General features: G+C 43.5%; 1 protein-coding gene across 22 annotated transcripts in view; it reads left to right on the top strand.

The window, feature by feature from the left end:
- The window catches only part of LDB3 (LIM domain binding 3), a 151,135-nt gene that overhangs the window by 44,415 nt on the left and 80,784 nt on the right, over window positions 1-25,936 (top strand). For all 22 annotated transcript variants that reach the window (XM_035137320.3, XM_060274980.2, XM_060274979.2 and 19 more), the window contains one exon: window positions 22,745-22,896. In XM_035137320.3, the coding sequence (XP_034993211.2) occupies window positions 22,745-22,896 (152 nt within the window). The remainder of the gene's footprint in view (window positions 1-22,744; window positions 22,897-25,936) is intronic.

The following is a 25,936-nucleotide window of genomic DNA, read 5'->3' as shown; positions in this document are numbered from 1 at the left end:
CTGGGTCCCTTCGCGCTCTTTTCTGGCGCTGAATCAAGGCGGCGACCCCCCCCTTCCCTTTCTTTCTTCCTCTCTCTCGTTCTTATTCTTTCTTTCCCTCTCCTTCCTTCCTTCTTTATCTCTGTCTTCTCTCCGTCTTTCTTTTTCTTTCCTTCTTTATTCCCTTCCTTCTTTCCTACTCTTCTTTCTCTCCCCTCTTTCCTTCCTCTCTCCCTCCTGCTCCCTCTTTTCTTCCTTCCTTCCTTCCTTCCTTCCTTCCTTCCTTCCTTCCTTCCTTCCTTCCTTCCTTCCTTCCTTCCTTCCTTCTGTCCTTCCCATCTTTCTTCCTCTCCCTCATTCTTATTCTTTCTTTCCCTCTCTACTTCCTTCCTTCTTTCTCCCTTTCCGTCTTCTCTCCCTCTTTCTTTTTCTTTCCTTCTTTATTCCCTTCCTTCTTTCCTACTCTTCTTTCTCTCCCCTCTTTCCTTCCTTCCCCTCTCCCTCCCACTCCCTCTTTTCTTCCTTCCTTCCTTCCTTCCGTCCTTCCCATCTTTCTTCCTCTCCCTCATTCTTATTCTTTCTTTCCCTCTCTACTTCCTTCCTTCTTTCTCCCTTTCCATCTTCTCTCCCTCTTTCTTTTTCTTTCCTTCTCCCCTCTTTCCTTCCTCTCTCCCTCCTGCTCCCTCTTTTCTTTCTTTCTTCCTTCCTTCCGTCCTTCCCATCTTTCTTCCTCTCCCTCATTCTTATTCTTTCTTTCCCTCTCTACTTCCTTCCTTCTTTCTCCCTTTCCATCTTTTCTCCCTCTTTCTTTTTCTTTCTTTCTTTATTCCCTTCCTTATTTCCTACTCTTCTTTCTCGCCCCTCTTTCCTTCCTTCCTCTCTCCCTCCCACTCCCTTTTCTTCCTTCCTTCCTCCCTCCCTCCCCTCCCCTCCCTCTCCCTCTCCTCAGAAACATAGGATGCTGTTTTATACTTCTGGCCCTTAAACCCTGGAACCAGGAGAGCAGCTCCAGTGAGTCAACCTCAGCCAGTCCCTTTGGTGAAGGGTGGTGGCTCACTGGCAGAACATTTGTCCTGCATGCAGAAGGACCCCAGCATCTCCAGGTACCAGTAGCTCTGCAAAGCTCCTGCATGAAACCCTAGCGAGCCTCCACCACCCAGTGCAGTTACCAAAAATCATGTTTCAATAAATTGTACAATAATTGTACATTTGAATATCTACTTGCCATTATTCTGACTATGTTTCTGCTTTCAGAGCTAGTTATTACTTACATTATTACAAAAAACAGTAATAATTGAATGCAGTGACAATAATTTATGATAATAAAGAGTGGACACATAGTCCTACAGATACAACCGGCCCTTTGAGGGTGACCAAACTGCTGATGCGGCCCCCGATGAATTTGAGTTTGACACCCCTGCCTTAGTGCATTGTGATGTTTTGTTATAGGAACCATGTATGAATAAATTGATGGTGATGATGAAGTGCTGGAACAAGACAGATTTATACCAGATGTGACACATGTAACCAGTATCCAAACACCATTGGAGTTATTAGTACTGTATATTATTCTGTTTTGTGTGCAATGCTTAGAAATTAACTAGGGGAGCACAACATCCTGGGTTCTGGTTGCTCATGTTGAGCTGATGGTCAAGTAGGCCTAGCAGATATTAACATTTGGAGATGATAATAATAATAATAATAATAATAATAATAATAATAATAATAATTTATTATTTATATCCCGCCCATCTGGCTGGGTTTCCCCAGCCACTCTGGGCGGCTTCCAACAGAAAATTAAAACACAATAATCTATTAAACATTAAAAGCCTCCCTGAACAGGGCTGCCTTCAGATGTCTTCAAAAGTCTGGTAGTTCTTTTCCTCTTTGACATCTGTTGGGAGGGCGTTCCACAGGGCAGGCGCCACCACCGAGAAGGCCCTCTGCCTAGTTCCCTGCAACTTGGCTTCTCGCAACGAGGGAACCGCCAGAAGGCCCTCGGTGCTGGACCTCAGTGTCCGGGCAGAATGATGGAGGTGGAGACGTTCCTTCAGGTATACTGGACCGAGGCCATTTAGGGCTTTAAAGGTCAGCACCAACACTTTGAGTTGTGCTCGGAAACGCACTGGGAGCCAATGTAGATCTTTCAAGACCGGTGTTATGTGCTCCCGGCAGCCGCTCCCAGTCACCAATCTAGCTGCCGCATTCTGGATTAGTTGTAGTTTCCAGGTCACCTTCAAGGGTAGCCCCACATAGAGCGCATTGCAGTAGTCCAAACGGGAGATAACTAGAGCATGCACCACTCTTACTAGACAGTCTGCAGGCAGGTAGGGTCTCAGCCTGCGTACCAGATGGAGCTGATAGACAGCTGCCCTGGACACAGAATTGACCTGCACCTCCATGGACAGCTGTGAGTCCAAAATGACTCCCAGGCTGCGCACCTGGTCCTTCAGGGGCACAGTTACCCCATTCAGAACCAGGGAATCCTCCACACCTGCCCGCCTCCTGTCCCCCACGAACAGTACTTCTGTCTTGGTTCCCTCGCTGCGAGAAGCCAAGTTTCAGGGAACCAGGCAGAGGGCCTTCTCGGTAGTGGCACCCACCCTGTGGAATGCCCTCCCACCAGATGTCAAAAAGAAAAACAACTACCAGACTTTTAGAGGACATCTGAAGGCAGCCCTGTTTAGGGAAGCTTTTAATCTTTAAGAAATTAGTGTATTTTAATATTTCTGTTGGAAGCCACCCAGAGTGGCTGGGGAAACCCAGCCAGACGGGAGGGGTATAAATAATAAATTATTTATTTATTTATTTATTTATTTATTTATTTATTTATTTATTTATTTAACCAGGTGCCGCTATGGGTTGGGGTTCTTCAGAACTCAGCTAGGCCCTATCTGCTTCACAACTCTCCAGTGAGCACAATCACATCTGAAAGCTGGCATCTGAAAAAAACCAAATGTGCAGTGCTGCTCCTTGTTCATTCCTCCCTCGTCACCCTATATGCTCACAATATTGTATAAATGAGTGCATTTCTGTCTTTTCATTTCCTCAGCTGACAGCGCACCTCAGATCATGCAGCAAATCAAATAAGGAAGGCCAGGGCTTCTAAATGCCGCAGAGCAGAGAATGTGTTTCATTTATAATTAACTCTATTTCTATTGAGTGGTCTTTTTTAGTAGCTGAAATCCCACAAGCACATGCATTTAAAAGGAAAGGCAGTGTCTCTTGATTCTGCTATTTCTAATCACAGCAGTGTGTGGTTTCCAAAGTTATACCCAGTGCAGGAGACGACATTAGCAAATGCAAATAGATATGTCTGATGAAGGGAACAAAATCTCATGCCATAATATATTTATGGGTCTTTAAGAATGCCACAGGTTTCTTTGTAGTAGATGCAAGAAGAATAAGACGTCTGCAAACAGCCAGGGCAGAATTTCAAGCATCAGAGAGTGCAGTCAGGATAAAATGGGTGAGTTAGTTGGAATCTTATTCAGGAGATCCAGCCTCTGAATTAAAGAAGAACCTCAAGGGGTACAAAGGAAAAAATACATATATTCATTGCTATGCCCACTTTGCATCTGCCCTTGCCCAAGACTAGTATGTGGCCCAGAAGGGAATGCAGCCCCTGGGCTAGAAACATTTCCCCACCTCTACTGTAAAAACTTGCATGAAATGCAGGAGTGGAGAAATTTCAGGCCCTGGGCCAAATTGCAACCTTCCAAATTCCCAAATTGTTATGAGTGCAAAATTTCAACACCTGGTGCTGCCTCAATTCAGCTACATGCTTCCGTTGCTGGGCTGCACTGGAAACGGCTTCTCCATGCGAACCAGGAAGTGACCTCTCCAGACAACAGAATGACTCTTCTTTTCTTATCTCTGTGGCTGCGATCTCCTGGGTGACATGGATGCCGTTGTGCAATTAAATGCCCATGCATACTCTGTCCATTTTCCTCCCACCCACCCCCTCTGCACAGCCCCGGGGACTGGCAACCCACGCTACACAACTGCCTCCTACCCTCTTCTCTGGTCACACTCCTCACTGGCCATGCTCCTCATTCTCCTTGAGTGCTTTTGCTTGGCAGGATAAGTGATGATGCCCCTCGCTTGCCTGGATGAAGGATGGGAAGAGGTGTTTGTGAATGCAGAACCTCTGAATTTTGTGACTGGAGTGTAGCCTACCATACAAAGGTAACCATCACATCCGTGGCCCAACCCACTTTTGCCTCTGACATGACTCCTGGCATCTGGTCCTGCAAAGCTTTCCCATGAGGGAATGTGGCCCTTAGATTATTTCAAAAGTGGTTCCTGTCAACCCTTGGGAGAAGATTCACAGTACATGCAGGGGGGCATGCAGGGAGAAGAGAGAGTGGGGAATTTCTAGGATGAAAAGTTGTTGTGCAGATGGAACTATTTTGTTGGATATCACCCATTAGTTTTCACTATGATGGTGGAAAGGCATGGAGCTTGTCAACTGATGGCTAACTGAAATATTACCATCCGTAAAGTTTGAAGGAAACACAACTGAGGTTGTAGTGTTTGATCCTCACAATAACTTTTGGATAGATTAAAAGTCCAGTCTCAAACGACTCTGGGGTTCTGGCGCTCATCTCACTTTACAGGCCGAGGGAGCCGACGTTTGTCCACAGACAGTTTTTCCAGGTCATGTGGCCAGCATGACTAAGCCGCTTCTGGCGAACCAGAGCAGTGCCCGAAAACAATTAGACAGAGATAAAAGATTGACCCAACATTTGTGCTAGCCTATTGCAGCAAAAAGTGATGAATTCTTCTGGAATTTTTAGAGACAAAGGCTGTGTGCCTCAAACAAATGCAACACACAAAGGCTGACACACAAATGTTGTTTATTCACAGTACGGCTTTACCAGTATGTAGCGGTTTGCAGTTATATATACCTTCACATGAAAACATAATCTATCCTTGTGTACACAAGTTGAAAGTGGTGGGTGGGTCTTGTCATCTGGGCATCCCAAGGCCTTCATACGCACTGCCCAGACTTGAACTCCAGAAAGGTCACTTTGGTGATGCGAGCACAGCAGTTTGACTTCACCCCTGGAGGCGTACTCCATTGTCTCTCAGGACAGATGGATGCCAACAACAAGTGGGGTGATGTCCAAAAGAGAATTATCAGTACCTTGCCAAACTACTTGAATGCTTTTTAAAGTGTTATAGAAACAGTATACACTGGTAGCTGAAATAGGGCATTAGCTTTAATACTGAAACTTTTATTTTCCTTCCTGGCTTTTTGGAGAAAGGTGGAGGGTTTTGTTATCTGCATGCCTCTTCCTTGCAAGCACATGCCCTTTTGTTGCCTGGAGCCTTAGTATAAGTAGAATACTACCTTTTTATCAGCCTTTACATATGGCAAGCATGAATCCCTATCATTGCTGGATGGCAGCCAAAAGAGGCCAGCTTGGTGGGCTGTTACTTTTTCTTCTTCTTCTTCTTCTTCCCAGGCTATCGTGTTGCACATTCTTACAGGGTCATGCAAAACAGAAAAAGCAAACGGAGATAAGGGCCTTGATCAGGGATGTGACTGATAACTTATTGTCTGCAAGGTTTCAGCCATTATCCAGCTGATGCACTGGGAATGAAGCCCACAGGCCTCAGTGCCAAGATGATGGAATTGTAGCAGCTTCCACCAAAACACGCAAAAAACAGATGGTTTTTAAACTGATGGTCTTCACAACATGAATTTTATTTATTTTGTTTTATCCCATTTGTTTCCCAGCATTCCTCTGAGGAGCACCAGGGGGTGGAAATGCAATTATTCCTTTTTATCCTCACAACAATCCTGCGAAGTAGGCTACTGAGAGAGAGAGAGAGAGAGAGAGAGAGAGAGAGAAGCTGAACAACACTGGTCTTCCAGTCCAAAGCTGATATTTTGTCCTTTGTTGGGTCTTTGGCAGCCTCCCCAACCTTCAGCTTTCCAGAAGTTATTTGGCTTCCCATAGTCAGGGCTGATGCGAGTTGTAGACCAACAACATCTACAGAGGCCCAGATTAAGGCAGGCCTGTCTTAAATAGCCAAAGATTCTAACTCTGGCTACATACAGGTGACTGTTTATCCAAGGAAGGAAGGAAGGAAGGAAGGAAGGAAGGAAGGAAGGAAGGAAGGAAGGAAGGAAGGAAGGAAGGAAGGAAGGAAGGAAGGAAGGAAGGAAGGATCTACTGCAGTAGAGTAGAAGGAAGGATCCTTCTTGCACATGGTTAAATATTCTTTATTTGAGAAAGAATTTACCACACTTTTGGTGCACCACCACAAGGGGAGCTAGTTGATCAGCTGTAGCATTTGCTGGCATAGTGCGCTCCCACATTTCTGACTAGGTGTGAAATAGCCCTCCTTTGCCACATGGGGAAATGCTCCCACTGGCCAGTTCTCCAAGTAGGTGTATGCCTGTACTTGACCACTTGCAAGAAGGACATCCTCTTGTAGTGTTGATGCCAGTTTGATTGATTGAGCATACTAAAGAGAAATATTAAATATTCACAGGGGCCACCTTTTTTGAGGACTGTCATTTCAAGTCTACTTGGGTGCACATGCAGTGCATTTTAATGGGAGACAGCCGAGGAAGATGACTGCTCTGGTGCTGATGCAATTTGTTCTGAGGAGCACCACGGAGAGAACCAGGGCTACGTTTGAGCTATGGAACTAGGAATCGGGTTTGGTTAGGATCAAGGACTGGGGTTCTATTAAGTGTGCAAGGGCAAAGGGCAGCTGGCCATGTTTCTACCTCAATCTGGACCCAGATCTTGTTTTCCATGCAAAGGTATCCTGAACTTGGATAAAGAATACATTTGCTAAAAATAAACCCAGAAGGTACAAGCCAGCCTTGTAAATTCCTTAGGAAGGTGATCCAAAGCAGTTACGTTCTTCTTCTTCTTAATCCTGAGTTGCCCTTGGCAAATTCATTCCAAGCAGAGCCTAATCCATACCCTTCAACACCGAGGGTGTGTCAGCTTACCGTCCTTTCGGGAGCCTGTAATTCTAGAAGTACATGCGACTGAGTCATCGTGGGGCTGCGAGCAAGTTATTAATACATCTCCGTTTGATATGTGTGTGTGTGTCTCCCAGGAGTCTCTCCCCTGCCACTCCCTTTCAAAGATGCCATTCTGAATTCACATTGTTAGCTAATAGTTCATTTTCACCCTTGAGGAATGCTGAGCTGGCCACCGTGCTGTCGGAAGGGTTAGCTAATATTCAGAGGACAGCAAACCAGGGTCTCCTTGGGAAAAGTAATGGGAAGCTTCCCCTACCGATTAATCAGAATCAGGAAGGTTCCATTTACTGCACGTGCATAGAAAGAGAACAAAAATAAAGTGAGCAGGATGTGCAGTTCAACTCATTTCCCATCCCTGTAGATTGCAAAAGCAGCTGTTGCAGGTACTGTTGGGATGTTATCCACTTACGTATATGTTCATCCTCTGCAAAGGGATTTTTTAAAAAAACAACTAAAGCATGCTTTTTTTATTATTGAAAAATGCAAAACTCCTCCAGGGATTGTAGGGAGGTGTGTTTGTGACATCATGAGTGCTTGTCAGTTGATGTTCTCCACTGCCAGCTTTTTGCTGAACCTGTTTTGCAGAGACCAACCACCTCTCCCTGTGCTTGCCTTGCAGCCTCCCAAATCTGCTGTAGAAGGTTGGGGGGGGGAACCCAGAACAGATTTGGGGGTGTCCAGGGGGAGCATTACCCGGTGCAAGCGGAAAACCTTGTACTGACAGAACAAATTAGTGGGATACAGCTCATAGTCAGTATGCATTTGAATCTCATTTAAACTCCCTAACTTAAAAAAAGAAAAGAAATGAGCATGCTCAAAATCAAGATAAATACAGTAAAAATAATTATTATTCAGGAAACACTTAAGACATCTTAGAAGTTTCAATACATGCATATCTATAGTAATTTTAAAAAATCATACATATGCATACAGATATACATACAGTACTTATAATATAGTACTTAGAAAATAATATTAAGAACGGGCCACAGTTTTTTGGCAGTGTTTTACTTAGATCACTTAGATACATTCCTGCATCATCACCACTATCAAGCAGTTCATGTTTAAAGGTGAATTTATCACTTACACACTTTCTGAAGCAAAAGAACCAAAGCATAGCCATACTTCAGCTGTCTCTCCTCAATTTTGCAGTGCAGTTCTCTAAAAATGTTCAGAAAAGTGCATATATTAGGGGGAAGTGCATAACAATGAATTTATTGGTGAATAACATACAAAAATGCAGTATATTGGGGAAAAGTCCTTGTAAAAATGTGTACAGCAGTCAATACTGTATATAAAACTACAATTATTAGAATAAATTTGAACTAAAATGCTGAAGAATTTTCATGAGGACTTTTTTTTAAAGCAAATTGCTGCAGAAATCTTTGTTATTTTTTTCATATGCCACCTTTCCATAGTTAAAACCATCCTCAAGGCAGCTTGCAACATGAAAAGGTTTCCAGAATTACAAACAATGCAGAAGTTGTCATAATAAATAAAACATGTCAAAAACTACACAACAAAACTGAACAATTTCCACATAGGTCATAAACCATAATAAGATCTAATAATAAAGATATATTTTTAAAATATCAATAAAAGGAACAAACCCCTGCCCTTAAACAGTTCCCCAGCCCAAGAGTCCATTCAGAAATGTGGAAAAGTGGAAGAGACTGAGATTGGAAAATTGAGAGACTGAGAGAACCAAAATCAACTGCTTGTCTATCCCCAGTTTTCCATTTCATGACAGCTGGAAGACTAGCAAGCGTATTGTGGCATTTTCATTTTGTTTATTTCTATATCACCCATCGTCAAAATTTACCGCAGGGTGATTTACAAGGTTAAGCAGTTGCAAATGCATAAAACTGCAAATAAAAGATGAGGCAGCAAATAAAAGAGCTATCAACGTTAGTTATTAGTAGGGTTGGTTTTTTTTAATTAAAAAAAGCAATTTAAAGGCTTCAGTGAATAAACGCGTTCGCCAGAGTTTTGATAAGCTAGGGATTTAAGAGATATTTTCTCATGCAATCTGTGCCACTGCAATTTTGTCTGATGGAATTTGCTATTGCCTATGAATACTCATGCCACTGTGGACATGGTTAGTCTTTAAGATGTCAGAAGACTATTGTTTTTGCTTCTGACAGGCATATGCATAGTGGGAAAATTATCACCTACTGAATTTCTCTAGTTTCTACCTCTCCTAGAATATTATGTCTGTCTAAAACACCTGTGCCAACCCACCTCCATAATCTGAAAAATGGGTCAATCGTTAGCATATTGCTTTGCCATTTAAAACAAAACAAAACACTATAAGGCTTTGGAAATGTAGTCATTTAGTTTGCATATTTTATTATTGATGTGCCCTATCCTCATTGGGCGCAGGATGGGCAACAATGCTTTAAAAATTAATAAAGACAACTAAATTATGAATATTGTTAAAAAGATTATAAAAGTACTGTGCCATTAAAAGCACAGGTCTAATGTAACCCTAACCCCTTGCTCCCTTGTGATCTTGCCGGCCTGCTGAGATCTTCAGAGGGGGCCCTCAGGACTCTCCCTAGGCCAATGTCTGTCTGTGCTCTGCAGCTTCCTCAAGTGCTTTTCTCGAAGCTGTGATAATGCCTCTTGCTTGGATGGATGGAAGATGGAGTTGTGTATGTGGACCTCTGGCTTGTGTGCGACTTCGTGATCTGTGCATAGGGAAAAGTCACTTGTGCTGCACTGTCCACTGTTGTCTATGCCGCTGCCTACTTTTTGCCTCTTGCCTTCATCTACCACAGGTGTGTGGCCCCTGGAAGATTTCTCAGGTGGCCCTCAGCCTAAAATAAGTTTCTCACCTCTGGTGCAGACCATATGCTTCCACCAGGATTTTTATTATGGGCCCAGGACACACACACACATTTTATATGTTATTGTTGTTGTTGTTTAGTGATTTAGTCATGTCCGACTCTTCGTGACCCCATGGACCAGAGCATGCCAGGCACTCCTGTCTTCCACTGCCTCCGGTTGTTTGGTCAGACTCAAGTTCGTAGCTTCGAGAACACTGCCCAACCATCTCGTCCTCTGTCGTCCCCGTCTCCTTGTGCCCTCCATCTTTCCCAGCATCAAGGTCTTTTCCAGGGAATCTTCTTCTCTCATGAGGTGGCCAAAGTATTGGAGCCTCAGCTTCAGGATCTGTCCTTCCAGTGAGCACTCAGGGCTGATTTCCTTCAGAATGGATAGGTTTGATCTTCTTGCAGTCCATGGGACTCTCAAGAGTCTCCTCCAGCACCATAATTCAAAAGCATCAATTCTTTGGCGATCAGCCTTCTTTATGGTCCAGCTCTCACTTCCATACATCACTACTGAGAAAACCATAGCTTTAACTATACGGACCTTTGTCGGCAAGGTGATGTCTCTGCTTTTTAAGATGCTGTCTAGGTTTGTCATTGCTTTTCTCCCAAGAAGCAGGTGTCTTTTAATTTCGTGACTGCTGTCACCATCTGCAGTGATCATGGAGCCCACTATTTTAAGATAATTGTTTTGTGTATTGCTGGATTTGAACATTTATTGTTCCTGAGTTTGACCTAACCTCAAATCCACCCTTTTCCTAAGCTTTGGCATCATCTGATAAAATAGCTGCCTTATTGCAAGGCAAGGACTGCTCTGTCTGTGAGGCCTCCGACAAAGACAGGCTTGTTTTAAAGGGATCTTGGGTCTGAGCCATACAAACAGCATTTAAAACCTTAAAAGCTTTTAAACTGGGGTGGTGGCAGGAGCTGCTAATGATTATTATTGGAGATGGGCCAGATGTTAATGGACAATACCCTGAACTGCAGGGGATGAAAGTAGAACCCAACCACATACAACTTTTGGCTGATGTGTTTCAGCCAAACAACTGACAGGTTAAGGTTGTTTCCAGTTGCCAGTGTTTCCCAGGCATTGTAACATTATGGTATGTGACTGGCATGCTGTTTCAGAACGCTGATCTGATGAAAAGTGGATGAAAAGAGGCAATCCCTGTGAGCTTCTAGGATAGGCACACGGGCCTAGAGTTTTATCATCACTCCAAAACTGTCTTTTGAAACCTTAAAACCAGGAGTACTCCTTTAACGATATAATGTCAGGTGCTTTGTTTACACTACCGTTAGTCTTAACAGAGGCATCAAGAAGCACCCTTCGCTGCACACTGCCCTCAGCCTGTATTGTTGCTTCATATCGTAGAAATATGAAGATTGATCAGAAAGGCACTGAAGATAATAAATCAGTTTGTCATGCCTGTGACTCTGACACAGTAACACAATTATACATACTATGGAGTCCCCCTGGGACCCAGGTGGTGCTGTGGGTTAAACCACTGAGCCTAGGGGCTTGCTGATCAGAAGGTCGGCAGTTCGAATCCCTGTGACGGGGTGAGCTCCCGTTGCTTGATCCCAGCTCCTGCCAACCTAGCAGTTCGAAAGCACGTCAAAATGCAAGTAGATAAATAGGAACCGCTACAGCGGGAAGGTAAACGGCGTTTCCATGTGCTGCTCTGGTTTGCCAGAAGCGGCTTTGTCATGCTGGCCACATGACCTGGAAGCTATACGCCGGCTCCCTCGGCCAATAATGCGAGATGAGCGCGCAACCCCAGAGTCGGTCACGACTGGACCTAATGGTCAAGGGGTCCCTTTACCTTTTTATGGAGTCCCCCAGGAACATAGAAAACTGACATACTGAATCCAGGAGTGCTATCTCCTAGGAGCTGAGCCCTTTTGGCACCCCCAATGTTTTTGGGGAAGGAGCCGTCGCCTCCACCCCCAGTCCAAAGATGGCGGGAAGCAGCCCCAGCCAGTGGCAGCAGCAGGAGAAGTACCTGCGGCCATTGAAGTTGTGCTGCCACTGTACTGCCACCACACTTGGCTCCACCCCGGCTCCTCTGACATCAGGTGCATGATGTCAGGACGTTGTGTGTGTGGTGTCACATGCCAGGTGCCGCCAGCCCCCCATTCTTATTCTTCTTCACAGTATTTGTTAGCATGGACTCGCTACGGCTCTCTTTAGGCAGGGGTCCCTCCCAACCCTAGCTAGAGATGCTTGGGATTGAACCTGGAACCTTCTGCATGCTAAGCAGGTGCCCTGCCACTGAGCCACAGCCTTTCCCTGAGCACCTTTGATATTCTTTTGCTATTTAAAGAGCTTTCAAAAGGCTTTCAGTGGAGAACTGAAAGTGTGCCCTACAATGCTACAGTCTCACTTCCGAAGAAGGAATGGCAGCTAATTACATTCACCATTCGCAATGAATTTAGCACCAAGTCTTCACCCTGTGCAGCTGGATGCCACAGAACCCACCCGACTCCTGTCCATTCAGTTCATGCTGGCAAAAATCCTGGTTCCTCCATTGGCAAAGGATCTAAGTACCTAACAACACTGATGTTTTTGTTCTGAAGATAAGGCCTTTTTTTCTGGTACTCTGCTTTTGACCCAATATGAAATCTGTTTCACTGATCCATTTCACCTTCCATACACTGCTGTGGTTATCATTCTTTCACGATGCCTTTCTTTGATGAAACCCCCCAAAAATTCATTTTAATTTAACAAGCATGTGACTTTGCTGCAGGAACAAATGGATGAAGCCCACTTTTCCATAGAAATTTAGCCAAGGGTGCATGAAAAGGCTTTTAATTGAACCCCACCCTCCTCCACTATCAATAGTTGATTGAATCAATGTATACTACAATCAATGTATGTGATCTCCATGTTGCAGGCATGAGGAATCCCAAATTAACACAACCACTTTGTGCTGGCTCAATCGTCTGATTTGTTTGCCAGCCTTGAATTATTCATTTCACACCAGATGATGAAAGAAGGAGAAGAGTCAGACAGCTCTTTCTATTCCTTCCAAAAATGATTTTGTCTGTTGAACAATAGCTTCTGACTGGCTTTTTCTCTGCATGTTGTTGTGACAGGAAGAACTACAGGGGGGCATCCATTGGGGGGAAAGGCCCTGTGGTTCAAAAAGCATTTGGACCAAATATTGCCTCAGAAATTCTTTTGACTTTAATTAGGTAACTGATACCCACTGAAAATGCCCTGCAGGAAAACACACTATTGGGCTTGTTCTGCCATGCTATGCAATACATGTAGCATTGGTGCCATGCTATGCTGTGTCTTTGTTTACTTGTGGTCTACTGGGTTGGGTAGGATATAATTAGCAGTAGTGGGAAGCATGCTGTGCTTGCATTGCTCTCCTGACCTCCTTCCAGCTGTGTCACTGCTGCATTCTTCTTCTTCTTTAGCGATCACTCACAGCAGAGTAAAATTGTCTTCCATGAACACTGTCTTAACAGTGAGTCTGTAAGTGACTGTGGAGGCCAATTCTGGATCCACACGTCCTTCCACAGCGGGGACATAGGTTTCCAGGTGGGAGTTGATTATGGTGAGGGTTTGCCAAATGTGTCTTCCTCTTTAGCACATTTCTCCCTTTCATCCTGAGCTTGAGCGTCTTCAAAGTCCATGACACCTTTGGAAAAGGCTGTTCTCCTATTGAAGCGCTCACAGGCCAGAGTTTCCCAGTTGTTGGTGTTGAGGCAGTCTTTAAACCTCTGTTGTTAACCACCAGCATTATGCAGTCCATTTTTAAGTTCGGAATAGAGTAGTTGCTTTGGAAGATGATAATCAGGCATCTGAACAACATGACCAGTCCAACGAAGCTGATATTGAAGAATCATCGCTTCTTCCAGTACACTGTTATTAGTTCACCTGACTTCGCAAGTGATATGTAAACATTTTTGGGAGATGCTGTTGATGGAATCTTTCAAGTAGTTGGAGATGGCGTTTATAAGTGGTCCATGTTTCACAAGCATATAGCAAGGTTGGTAGTACAATAGCTTTGTAAACAAGCACTTTGGTTTCCCTGCGAATGTCCTGGTCCTCAAACATTCTGCACTTCAATCGGGAGTTGGATTTGTGGCACTGCATAGGGGTTGTTTTGTGCTTGTTGGTGCAGCACTTTGGTTTTTTGGATGTTGAGCGATAGGCCAAGCTTTTCGTAAGCTTCTGCAAAGATATTTAGGATGGTTTGGAGGTCATCCTCTGAGTATGCACACACTACATTGTCATCAGCATACTGAAGCTCTATGACTGAAGTTATGGTAACCTTATTATTTGCATTCAGCCTACTCAGATTAAAGAGCTTCCCATCTGTTCGATATATTATCTCTACTCCGTATCACTGCTGCATACCAGAGTAGGGAGGGGCAAGGTTGGTGCAGTGTGTAAACACACTGGTAGAGTCAATCCAGCACTCCTGCTGGTGCATTTGCACCATAGGCCACAAGTTCACCATCTCTGTTCTAGTGGATCAGCACAATAGGTTGCAGACTCTGCATCTGAATGTTCCTTGTTTTAGCACCAGTAGGTCCTGACATGGGATGACTTTGTGCCTGCCACTCATCTGCAGCTGCCCCCCAGGATCATTATGAGAATATTAGGGGGGGGGATGGTGCAAAATGGATACTGCATTAAATTAAAGCACTTGGATTCCGATTTAGTGCTTTTCTGCACAATCCATATTCCGAACAATAAATGCTCATCTGTTGATTGGTTGTTGAATACATATCACAAGAATTCTGTTTTGGCTTTTATCTTACAAGTGATAGGGTCCCTGCTAGCTAGGTCTGTCCCTAATATCGCCCATTCCAGCCTCCAAACATCCATGTACTAGTGTAGACTTTTGATGGTGGGAAGCTTATATGATTGTCTCCCCCTCTCTAGACACCCATTTCAGTGTGTGGGTGTTGGGGAGGGGGGCAGTGCATCAATGACATCAGGTACGAGGCTAGACTATGGTCTCTCTACCCCCACTTATTCATTGTTTTTACTCATGAGTTTAAGTAGGGGCATATCATTTTTTCAATCATTCCAAGTCAATATTCTAGGATAATGACTGTCATTTTTGTTAGTGACAAGTGATGCATCTTTCCCCTACCTCCTACCCTTGTCTTTTTGGGGGACCTCCCTCTAAGTTTCAATTATTTTATTTTATTTTAAAATAAAAAAGAACACTGTGAAGTTTACAAGCAGATATTTTGTAATCAGAAAGCGGGATGATACGAAGGGGGCATTGTAAGTAAATGTGAAGCACCAAAAACCAAAGTAAATGTCATTTCTTATATTTGGAAATATATTGCTTATTAAAAGGAAGTGTACATTGCTTGTCAGTCACTTCAGTGCCAGGACACTGGAAGCTGGGAACAAGATTACTTCTTGCTGAGCAGCTAAGTAAAATGTGGTCTGCATGTTTTTCTCCAATGTCACTGTAGGTAAAAAATGACCTTTAAAAAAACAAAAACTGATGATTTGGGGAAGGGGTCCTAGTATATCCATAGGGTGGGGAGACAGATCTCTTTCTTACTTTGGGGGTTCCGATGTGCAGCACAGCCAACAGTGGATACAACAGATTTGTTGTGCCTCAAACGTTCGTACATTGGCTTTCCTTGTAATTGTTCTGTTTGTTTGGTTGGTTTGGTTTTTCTCCACTGGAAAAATAGTGTGTAAAGGTTTCTTCAAAGTTGCAAAATGCTTTGAATGGAACACCTGCTGGTTACACATCCTGCTGACTGAAATATAAGGCCTGCATTTTGTGCTGCAATTTTCTTTTATTTCAGATGGTAGCCAAAAATATCAACCATAGCTGTCTTTGGAGGGAGGGAGGGAGAGAGAGAGAGGAAAGATTAACTGTAGTTTCAAAAATATTTACACTTTCCATTATTCAGGACAAAGGACACAGAAGAGGCAAATAGCATTCTGGATGGCTGACTTCAGGTTGAAAGTCACTTGTATTTTATCTTCCTCCAAGGTACAAAATAAAGACAAATGGAAGTAATTCCAGAGCCAGACACTGTTTTTCCTCTCTGTTCACTCTTTTTATTGAAGAGGGTAACACCCAACAGGGAAATTATTCTACACAAGCCCTGTTGAAATGAGTGGGAGCTACCGCAATGCTCTTGCACAGCTCCCATTCATTTCAACAAGGCTTGGGTGTGGCTTTTGGGAGAGGGTGTGGGCTGGGGGAGAGTCCTGGGGGCCACACTTGGACCTTGGGCCTGAGGTTCCTTCCCCCTACCCACCATATGCCATAGAGTTAGAATATCTTCTTGTGATATGCAGAATTGCATTGTAAAACTTGAGAAAATGTTGCTGCAGATCTGGGACATCAGAGTTTTGGGGGTGCAAGGGCACCCATAACTGCTAGAGTCAGTGAATGTTAGAAATTAATAAAGGGGTGGGACTGAGCTCATATTTGGAGTATTGAAGAGAAGTTGCCTGGCCAGTGGCAAAATACAGGCCAGGGCCTCACCTGGGATAGGAGCTATTAAGTATGACAAAAAGGCTTGATGGCGCGTCACAGGGAAATCCTTGGGCCTGTGCCAACGGAGGTTGCCAAGGTTACACTGAGTGATGACTTAGGTTGTGGGTAAATCGTCACCTTCTAAAACTTGGTTTGGGATAGCGGGAAGAAGGGGAGGAACTACTTGGCATGGTGTTTTCTGGGACAGATAAGCAGGAAGTGGGAAGCACTCTATGTGGCGCTGGCTGGAGGAGGCTGCACCGAGAGACTGGAAGCCACGACTGGCTGCTGCTTTGCACCCAAGCTCGCTGAAGAGAGGAGCCACGAGGGACACTCTTGGGGCATAATGTTCTGCGCCCCCTCCATTGAAGGCTTCAGGTGTAAATATGTGTAAAAGAAACCATATTTCTTAAAGACACTGCAGTCTCTGCCATGAGGTCCAGTGCCGAGGGTGGTTCCCTCACTGCGAGAAGCCAAATTACAGGGAACCAGGCAGAGGGCCTTCTCGGTAGTGGCACCTGCCCTGTGGAACGCCCTCCCACCAGATGTCAAAGAGAAAAACAAGTACCAGACTTTTAGAGGACATCTGAAGGAAGCCCTGTTTAGGGAAGCTTTTAATGTTTAATAAATTATTGTATTTTAATATTTCCGTTGGCAGCCGCCCAGAGTGGCTGGGGAAACCCAGCCAGATGGGTGGGGTATAAATAATAATATTATTATTATTATTATTATTATTATTATTATTATTATTATTATTGATTCCCAATGGAAACATGACCTTGGTAGGTGCCTGGAATATCCTGGAATCTTGCAACTGTTCTGCAGAGATTGGGTGTGGCGTACAATCTTCGTAGCAATATTCTTGGGGTGGGGAATACTATTTGCTAAAGTAGACTGGCATCCAGAATTTTACTGCTTGCAGAGGAAGTTGCCCTTCATCTCACTTTTTTGGAAGCTAAGGAAATACGGCGTATGATTACCCCAAATGGCAAAAATAATGAAGCACAGTTTAAGTTATATTGCTTATTTCTTGGTCTGCGTTTCATATACAAACAGAGCTAGGGTAGTTAAATGTTTTAAACTAATAGAATACTTGATTCTCAGAGACTACATGTAATATGTATGGGATACGAAGTTTACACTCTCATTTGACCAAATAATAATGGCGATAAAATCAGCCACATGAGCAGCAAGGAACATCAGGTCATATTCAAAGTCAATGCTATTTTAAGCAGCTGAATATGAAAGGGAGCTTCAAGTCGATGGGTATCGCATTCAAAACCCTTTGTATTGTCTTGAGTGACCTTATAGGATGTGACTTTACAACTTGGATATGCTGAATAGGCAGAAAAATAAAAAGCCTTTGGAGCAACATGAAAATATGGAGCACTTACATTATTTTCATTGAGCTGCACTAGACAGAACAGGCTAGGGGGAGCCAGTAAATTAAAGTAATCCCAGTGCAATTGCCAGAAGTAAAAGGAATAAAAATCCCCAACTGAACCTACTAGTGTGCAAATAGTAATAAGCATGATCGGCTTTTGCCAAGGTTAGGAGAGGAGGACAGAGCTTTAAAAGAACATCACAAAATGGGGCAAAAATGCAACAACTATCTTGAACAGCCTGCGGCTTCAGAATCAATGAACAAGATTTAAATGTCTCTCAGAAACACAGCACAGCTCTTTGATTTGGAAGAGAATTTTGATATGTTTTTGACTTGGAACTGGCTGGAATTGGAAAAGAAATGAACACTCTGGGTGGGTACACCTCTGTCATGCTTTGAAAGTGGATGTGGGGCATAAATAAATGATGATGATGATGATGATGATGATAGTGTCTGCTTCTTATTTTAATTTTTGTATTTTGTTGTTTTTGTGCTTTTAACTGTTCTCAGCTATCTTATGCATAGGTCACATTGTCACGCTGGTCTAGAAGGTGATTAATAAATCTGTGGCGATTTGGAGGGGGTGCGGCGGCACATGCCAGTTCCAACTCCTTTACCTGAACATGCTTAGAAACTTCCCCTCAATAAGGGTTCCTGACCCCAGGGGAGAGTCTAAATGCACTCATAAAAGCACATTAATATCCCTTCAGTTCTTCCTGCTCGACACAGGAAGGTCAGGGGTGGAGCCGGCAGGGATGAGGATGCAGGGGTCGGAAACAGAATGCGCTGTGTCGCATCTACTCTGCGCATGATTTTAACACATTTAGAAGAATGCCCCACCAAGGGCCACACTAACAGAGATGTGTTACCACGCGTCTGGGCCAAATGTGTGCTGATATCCTCTGTTGGGCAGGATTACCCCCAACCCCAGTCTGAGGTAGATCGATTGTATGATCGGGTTTCAAACTCTGCTAATTTTCATGTGGAATATTCACAACATTGCTGCCTGTTCAATGAATACCATACTTTATATCGGCATCTGACCTCTAATGTTCCTCGAGTTCAGTATTTGATACTTGACAATAATAATCATTCTTACTGTTCTTGTTGGCATCCATCTGTTTGTGTCTTGTTAATATTACTGATATTTATTAGCTGCTTTCCGTATAGAAATGACTCCAGGTGGCTTACAAATGCAATGTAAACACTAAAACCAGTTACAACAAACACAGCCAATAATAACCACACACAACAGACAGTACAGAACCCAACCCACTAAAGGACATTGTTGCTTCCTATAGGAATTTTTAAACCTGGTATAGATATTGAAAGGTAATTCCTCGCCCACACACGATACAAAATGGAAAAGGAATGGCGATAGAAGACTAAAACATACAGCTTCTCCTTCACTGGCTGGTGGAAAGGGCCAGGCCGATCTCCCCCTAGCCCTGGTTATGGCTGTGCTGGTATTTAATATTTGTCTGTGGAAGCAGTGATTGTTGCCATGTAGCAGTATGTAATATTTGACTGATTTCGCAGGCAACATTCAATGATATTTAGCACTGGAGTGTACCCGACAGTTTATGAGAATTTATATTTGTTGCCTGCCAGTTCAGTATATTCTCAAATATGTTTTGATTCAGGCGACCATTTAAAGACTTCAACCCTCTCCTGCAGTCTGAAATGGTGCAGCAAAAGCTGTGCCTCGTGATATTTTGTTCCACCCATTTTGTTCCCATTTAAGGGAATTTGGCAGCATTTAGATGCGGCAGAGGTGGCCAGTCCCAAGAACCAGTTCTGGGCCCTCTTGACTGTGGTCAGCTGCAGTGCAGGCAAGCTCCTTGTGTAAGCAGACACAGGCACTTCAATTCATTCTTTGCTCCTACATTGGAACAAGATAGTTCCCCCATGTTCCCTGACACTTCAGAGCTGGCTTCACCTTATCTGTCACGGTGTACTGAAACGTCGCTCGCTTTTGATAACAGAGTGTCCCCTGCACTGGTCCCAATTGCATGCTTTTGGCTTTCTTGGAAGTAAGATTGTGCAGGCCAATTAGCATCTAATTTTAGCAGCTATACTTCAACCCTTGAGAGGAGGCAGTCCTTTTGGACTCGCAAACCTTGATTAAAGATCATCCTCTTTCAAGAGCTCTCCAGGTTTGCTTTTCTATCCAGCTTCTTCACTTTGTTGTACATCTCTTATCACTTCTATCGGAGTACTGAGAAGTCATCACATTTCCCCAGGGAGCAAGATGGAATTTAAAAACACAGGTCCTTTATTATATAGATATATGCTGATGAATCTCAGAGCAGTTTGTCCAGGGCTCCTAGGGAGCTTCAGCATTGCTTTATGGGATCGGCGCCCTGGTTCTTCTTCACCCTCACTCCCACCAGAGATGGGAAAGTTCCTTTTTAAAATGAACCAGTTCTCATTCTTGTTTAGCACGTCCAAAAGGGAACAGCCTTCCTACAGGGTCCTTCCCACCTCAATTTCACAAGGGGATGTATTTGTCTGGCGTCACCTGCACACAAACATTGCAAAAATTAGGGAAACAGAAAGAAGTCTAGTTTACAATATATATATTTCTGGGAGTGTTTGTCTCATTGTGAGTTCATGGGGTGATGTTAAAGAAAGAAGGGGGCGAGGCTGATGTGCTGAGCAGGAATTCCAAATTTAGGCCGTCTTTTGGCTTTTTTCAGCAAGGGAGTCAGGGCTCAGCAATGAATCTCCACTCTTGATAAGTACAAGCAGGTGTGGAGCACTAGGAGTCAGCTTTCCTGAATTCAGATATGTCAGCAGAACAGAGTAGTTAACATTTTTATGACAAGATGGGCATCTCTGTTTCAAGATGGGGGAAATGTATAGTTTTATAGAGGTGACAGCTAAAGATGTCTTTCTTTTCTTTTAAAGAACTTATTTTAGCCAGGCTCAAACCCTTGCTTCTTTTTGTTTTTATCGCAGACTTTGCATTAGTTAATATAAACTTATTGCAGATAGAGTTTTTCTTTTTACCAAGAGGCATGTATTGACCTGAACAGGGGCTGATCACAGCAGTGTTTGCTCTGCCTATTGATCCTCTGCACAAAACAGACGCACGGGCAAAGGGCTCTGTAGCCCCCTCCTCTGTGGCAGAGCCCTTCCTTTAGGCACTTCAGCTGCTCGTCATCATTTGTCTCTGCCTTGCACATACAGGAGCCAGCAGCTGAGGGCAGTACTATCACAGGGCCCAGAAACAGGACTTAAATAGTCTTCTGCCTGAACCCTTGGGTGATGTCCTGGTCTGGTTTTGTTGAGGACCCTACAAAGCAAGACTTATTGACATATCAGCACCATGGAGAGCTCTGAGTGAGAGTTGGAGCCTCTTATGTCCAGTCAACCTCTCCTAGGTTCCACCTGCTTTTGAGAACTAGAGTCCTTAAAAGGCCAGTGCTCTAGCCAGAAAATGGGCCCTCCTCCATTCCATGCCTCCTAACTGGTGCATTCAAGGTAGTTAGGAACCACATCCGGCTCCTTAGCTATTGATTCATTTCCATGTGGTATCAAACAAGTCCTGCCCCTCATTATTTCCAAATGGACCTTAAAGACTTGTATCATCATTATTAATTTGTATCTAAAGTAACCCTGCCTTTGGGGACTAATTAGGCTCTGTATTGGAGGCTGTGTGGTGGTTGCTTTTTGTATTAAGGTCATTTGGTTTGCATTTTTCTGCATGGCTATGGATGCTTTAAATGTTTAAAGGCTTTAATGCTGTTTCTTATGGGATATGTGTTGCATATGGCTGTAACCCATTTTATAAGACAGTTCCCTCCTCTCCCCCTGGTCTAAGGCAGGTATCCCCAAACTTCAGCCCTCCAGATGTTTTGGACTACAATTCCCATCTTCCCCAACCACTGGTCCTGTTAGCTAGGGATCATGGGATCTGTAGGCCAAAACATCTGGAGGGCCGCAGTTTGGGGATGCCTGGTCTAAGGGTTTCTTAAATAAATGAAATAAACAAACATAGTCTTGGGGGGAAGCTGCTGAGGTGCAAAATGGGGGGGGGGGACAAGGTGCTTATTGAATCAGTGGACAAGGTCATGAGTCCCTCAGGTCTGTCAAGATCTGTCATGGTTTGGCAGCCCCAGACTGAAGAGGAGGAGGGGGGGAGGAGGAGCAGATGGGGGCTGGAAACCTGGAAACCTTCCTTTGTGACCCTAGTTGTCAGAGAGGGGGACTTAATTATACTTAACTGTGTATGCTCAAAGACTAGCATTATGCTTCCTCTGTATCTAAAATAACCCTTGGTTGTGAGAAGCTGAGCAGTATATGGCAGTATTATTCCATAAATATCCCCAAATGGGCACAATCTACCTAGAGGTTATCCTGAACAAATGCTTGTGGTTGGATGGAAGCTACCATTCAGAATGAACAAAGGTTCAGCCACAGACAGTAGCCCTTATACATGAAGGAACATCTTCTGTGTCAGAGAGAGAGAGATAAATTGAAACAGGTTTGGATAAATATCCCTTTTGTGCTGTTTTCAGTAACCTTTGGGAATAAATGGAAATGACCTTGTTTTTGTTTGTAAATCTCAAAATGCACTAGAGGTGAGCTAATACTCATCTTATTTCAAATAGTGATGCATCTATTTAAACCTGTTACCTGCTAGTGTAAACAAGACCTTTAGGATTGAACTTAATCCCTGTGCCAAGGAGTGAGGAAAGGATCTTGTGAAAAGAGTTTGTGCAATGTTTGCTGCATGCTATCTCTCTGCATAACAGCTAACTTAATACCTAGGCATGTTTCATTCCCTGAAACACCTTTGTTAGCAGGAATTTAGATGAGTGGGGGTGAGAAGTAGATCTTCACTGCAGTGTGCAGATTTCTGGAAATGATGTTGGATAGAGCGGGGAAATCCAGTGCATCCTTCTGATATCAGTTTGATTTGACTTTGAATTGTCAGCTATAGGTGACTGTGACATCACATGGGTCAGTAGATGCAAGCATATATATATAGATGAATTGTACTCTGTCTTGACGGCCTTTGTTTATCTCTCTCATTCTTTTCCTCCTGCAGATTACGCCAGGCAGCAAGGCAGCTCAGTCCCAGATGAACCAGGGGGACTTGGTGGTAGCAATTGATGGAGTCAACACAGATGGCATGACCCACCTAGAGGCCCAGAACAAGATAAAATCAGCCAGCTACAACCTGTCTCTTACTCTTCAAAAGTATGAGGAGATAAGTTACTACCATTGTGGGGAGGTGGCTAAAAGGCACCACCTAAAGAGTGCTTTTGTGGGCATTGTGTTGTAGTGCAGAAGCAGGATGTCCTGGTTCCTCATGCTTCCTATTCCTGTGCAAACATATAACATAAATGCAGCCTTTTAACCTCCCTTTCTTAGAATCATAGAACTGCAGAGTTGGAAGGGACCCTGAGGATCATGTTTGTCCAACCCCCTGCAAGGCAGGAATATCCAGCTTTCCCATATGGGGATCGAACCTGCAACCTTGGCATTATCAGCACCAAGTTCTAACCAACTGAATTATCCAGGCCAATTTTGTATTGTGTGCGCACGCACACGCACACACACACCAGAGTGGAAAACTCAAAGGCTGCATTTTAGATGTGATGTTGTTGGGCTGGGGACAGAAAACATTATGAACTTGCACATCCTGGTCTTGTATAGCAAGGTAGCAGCATCTAAAGCAGCTTGCCGAGCCGCTTTTGATGATGGAATCTGATGGAAATTCCAAATGTTTTGCTGTGTAGGCCATGTTGTAGGTCCGAATCAAAGAGAGCAATCACCCCACAGGAGTACCTGGGACACGTGCTGGGTGGCCGATGGGCTCAAGGCCTATAACTGGTGCTTCCACATGAGACTTGCTTATGCTGCTCTATGTGGATGCATTTTCAGACAGCCACTGCCCCACAGCCTCCCTGTGTAAATTAAGCTCAAGTTGCTTTATAATCAAAATTAAAATCCCATATATGTGTCTGATGCCATTTTATTTTGCATGCTGTTAGCAAAGTTGAATTCTGTGCAAAATTACCAGCTGTATGTCACTGGACTTAAACATTTCAAAACTAGAGGTGTGTTGTTTTCCCCTTGTTCTGAACTTGTTATTGAATCCTGATATTGTGGCAAATTGTTCCACCTCAGCCTACCAAGTTTAATCACTGCCCTTAACAATTCTGCTAAGGTTGCAGCTCTACCTCCTAGGCCCTGCCCTGTCTCCTTCCCCACTTTTGTTCAGCCCCAGAAGCAAGTATTTTTCAAATCAACATTTAGTGGCCCCAGCTTGAGCCCACTGACTATCTCAAGTTGGAAGAAGTTATATACCATAAGCTGTTTCATTATTATTATTTTTACTGATGGCCAAGTTTGGTTTTGAAAAATTAATAACATAGTGGTTTAAAAATGGGAATAAGTGTGAGTCAAGCATTACAAGGTATGTTCTTTAAGGATGTTTTGGGTCACCTAGTCGAAGCCCCTACAATGCAGGACTCTCAATTGAAGCATGCATGACAGGTGGCCATCAGTATGCATTGAGTTTTCACAGGGGTCTTTTTTATTATATAATGTATATTTATTGATTTTGTAGTAATAAAGAATATACAGAAAGACACAATTAACACATTCGAACAACAATAGTATCCATACTAAATAAAAAAAGAACAAGAAAAAAAGAAAAAAAACATAAAAATACATCCCTCAATCTTATATTCCGTATCTTTGTCGACTTCCTCTTCCCTTCCCTTCTACGGGTCTATAAATCACTAATTTAGCACTTTCTCATTCTTTATAACATTATTTTCTCAATTAATTATTCTGATTATTGTTTTTAATCCCTTTTCACTCCCCAATTTCCAAAACCTCATAATATAATTTTAATCTTAAAGGGATTATATCCGCCTAACATATATCTAAATCTTACCACATCCTACATTAATGTAACTTACTTCTGCAACCTCCTTGTACTACCACATCCCGGACTCCGAGACCGGGGAGAAGAATCAGTGGAAGAAGATTGGAAGAAATTTAAAGTTTATTTAGAAAAGAATTATAAGATTAAGAGTTTTCACAGGGGTCTTGTGCCCTTAATATGATGGTCAAGAGGACCTAATGAAGAGGCTGTAAGGCTTTGACACCAGTGCACCCCAACAGCGGTGCACTGCCCTGGCTTGTGATGGGTATGCAGTAAGGATAATCTCTTACCTTGGGTGATTTGTAAAGGAGGGAGAAAGAGAAGCCAGTTTATGGTATAAGAGCAGTTTATGGAATGTTGAGATGAAGTGCTGAGTAGTGTGAGTTGAGCCCCTTCTGAGCATTTGGTGGAAATTGTGGTTTTGAGGAGTGGTGTTAGTTGGTGTAGCATAGCTGCCCCATGGTCCTCTGTGATGCTCCTACCATGGCGACAGCAGAGTGTGCTTTGTGCAGGATATATATGAATATGAGATTGGAGACCACACAAACTAGGAATCCTCTGCTGGCAGTCTGATGTGATGCAGCCCGGGCAAGCGCTGCTTAGTTCTCAGTAGTGCTTCTTTCAACATATATACACCGGTCCTGAAAGACCTACATTGGCTCCCAGTATTCTGAGCACAATTCAAAGTGTTGGTGTTGACCTTTAAAGCCCTAAACGGCCTCGGTCCAGTATACTTGAAGGAGCGTCTCCTCCCACATCATTCTGCCCGGACACTGAGGTCCAGCGCCGAGGGCTTTCTGGCAGTTCCCTCGCTACGAGAAGCCAAGTTACAGGGAACCAGGCAGAGGGCCTTCTCAGTAGTGGCACCCACCCTGTGGAATGCCCTCCCACCAGAGGTCAAAGAGAACAACAACTACCAGACCTTTAGAAGGCATCTCAAGGCAGCCCTGTTTAGGGAAGCTTTTAATGTTTGATGTTTAATGTCTGATGGATTTCTGTATGGTAATATTTTGTTGGAAGCCGCCCAGAGTGGCTGGGGGAACCCGGCCAGATGGGTGGGGTATAAATAATAATATATTATTATTCTTATTATTATTATTCTTATTATTATTATTATATACACTAATCCTCAAATTTAAATGATCCATGATCTCTGTAGTGTTCGCTTTGACCACAGATTATTTCATTTTTCATTATTCAAGTACAAGTCTCATGTGCTTCCCTTAACAGCAACTGTAATAGACATCAGTGGCTCCAGAGTTTTCTGACCTGCAGCTGAAGCTTCTGCATCACATCCAGATAGTGATAGATATTTGTAGATGGTGGTGGAGATCTTCATAC

Source organism: Zootoca vivipara, chromosome 5 (assembly GCF_965207765.1).
Source record: "Zootoca vivipara chromosome 5, rZooViv2.hap1.1, whole genome shotgun sequence".
Taxonomy (NCBI): domain Eukaryota; kingdom Metazoa; phylum Chordata; class Lepidosauria; order Squamata; family Lacertidae; genus Zootoca; species Zootoca vivipara.
The sequence above is the reverse complement of the archived record's forward strand: the minus strand, read 5'-3'. Positions and strand labels throughout refer to the sequence as shown.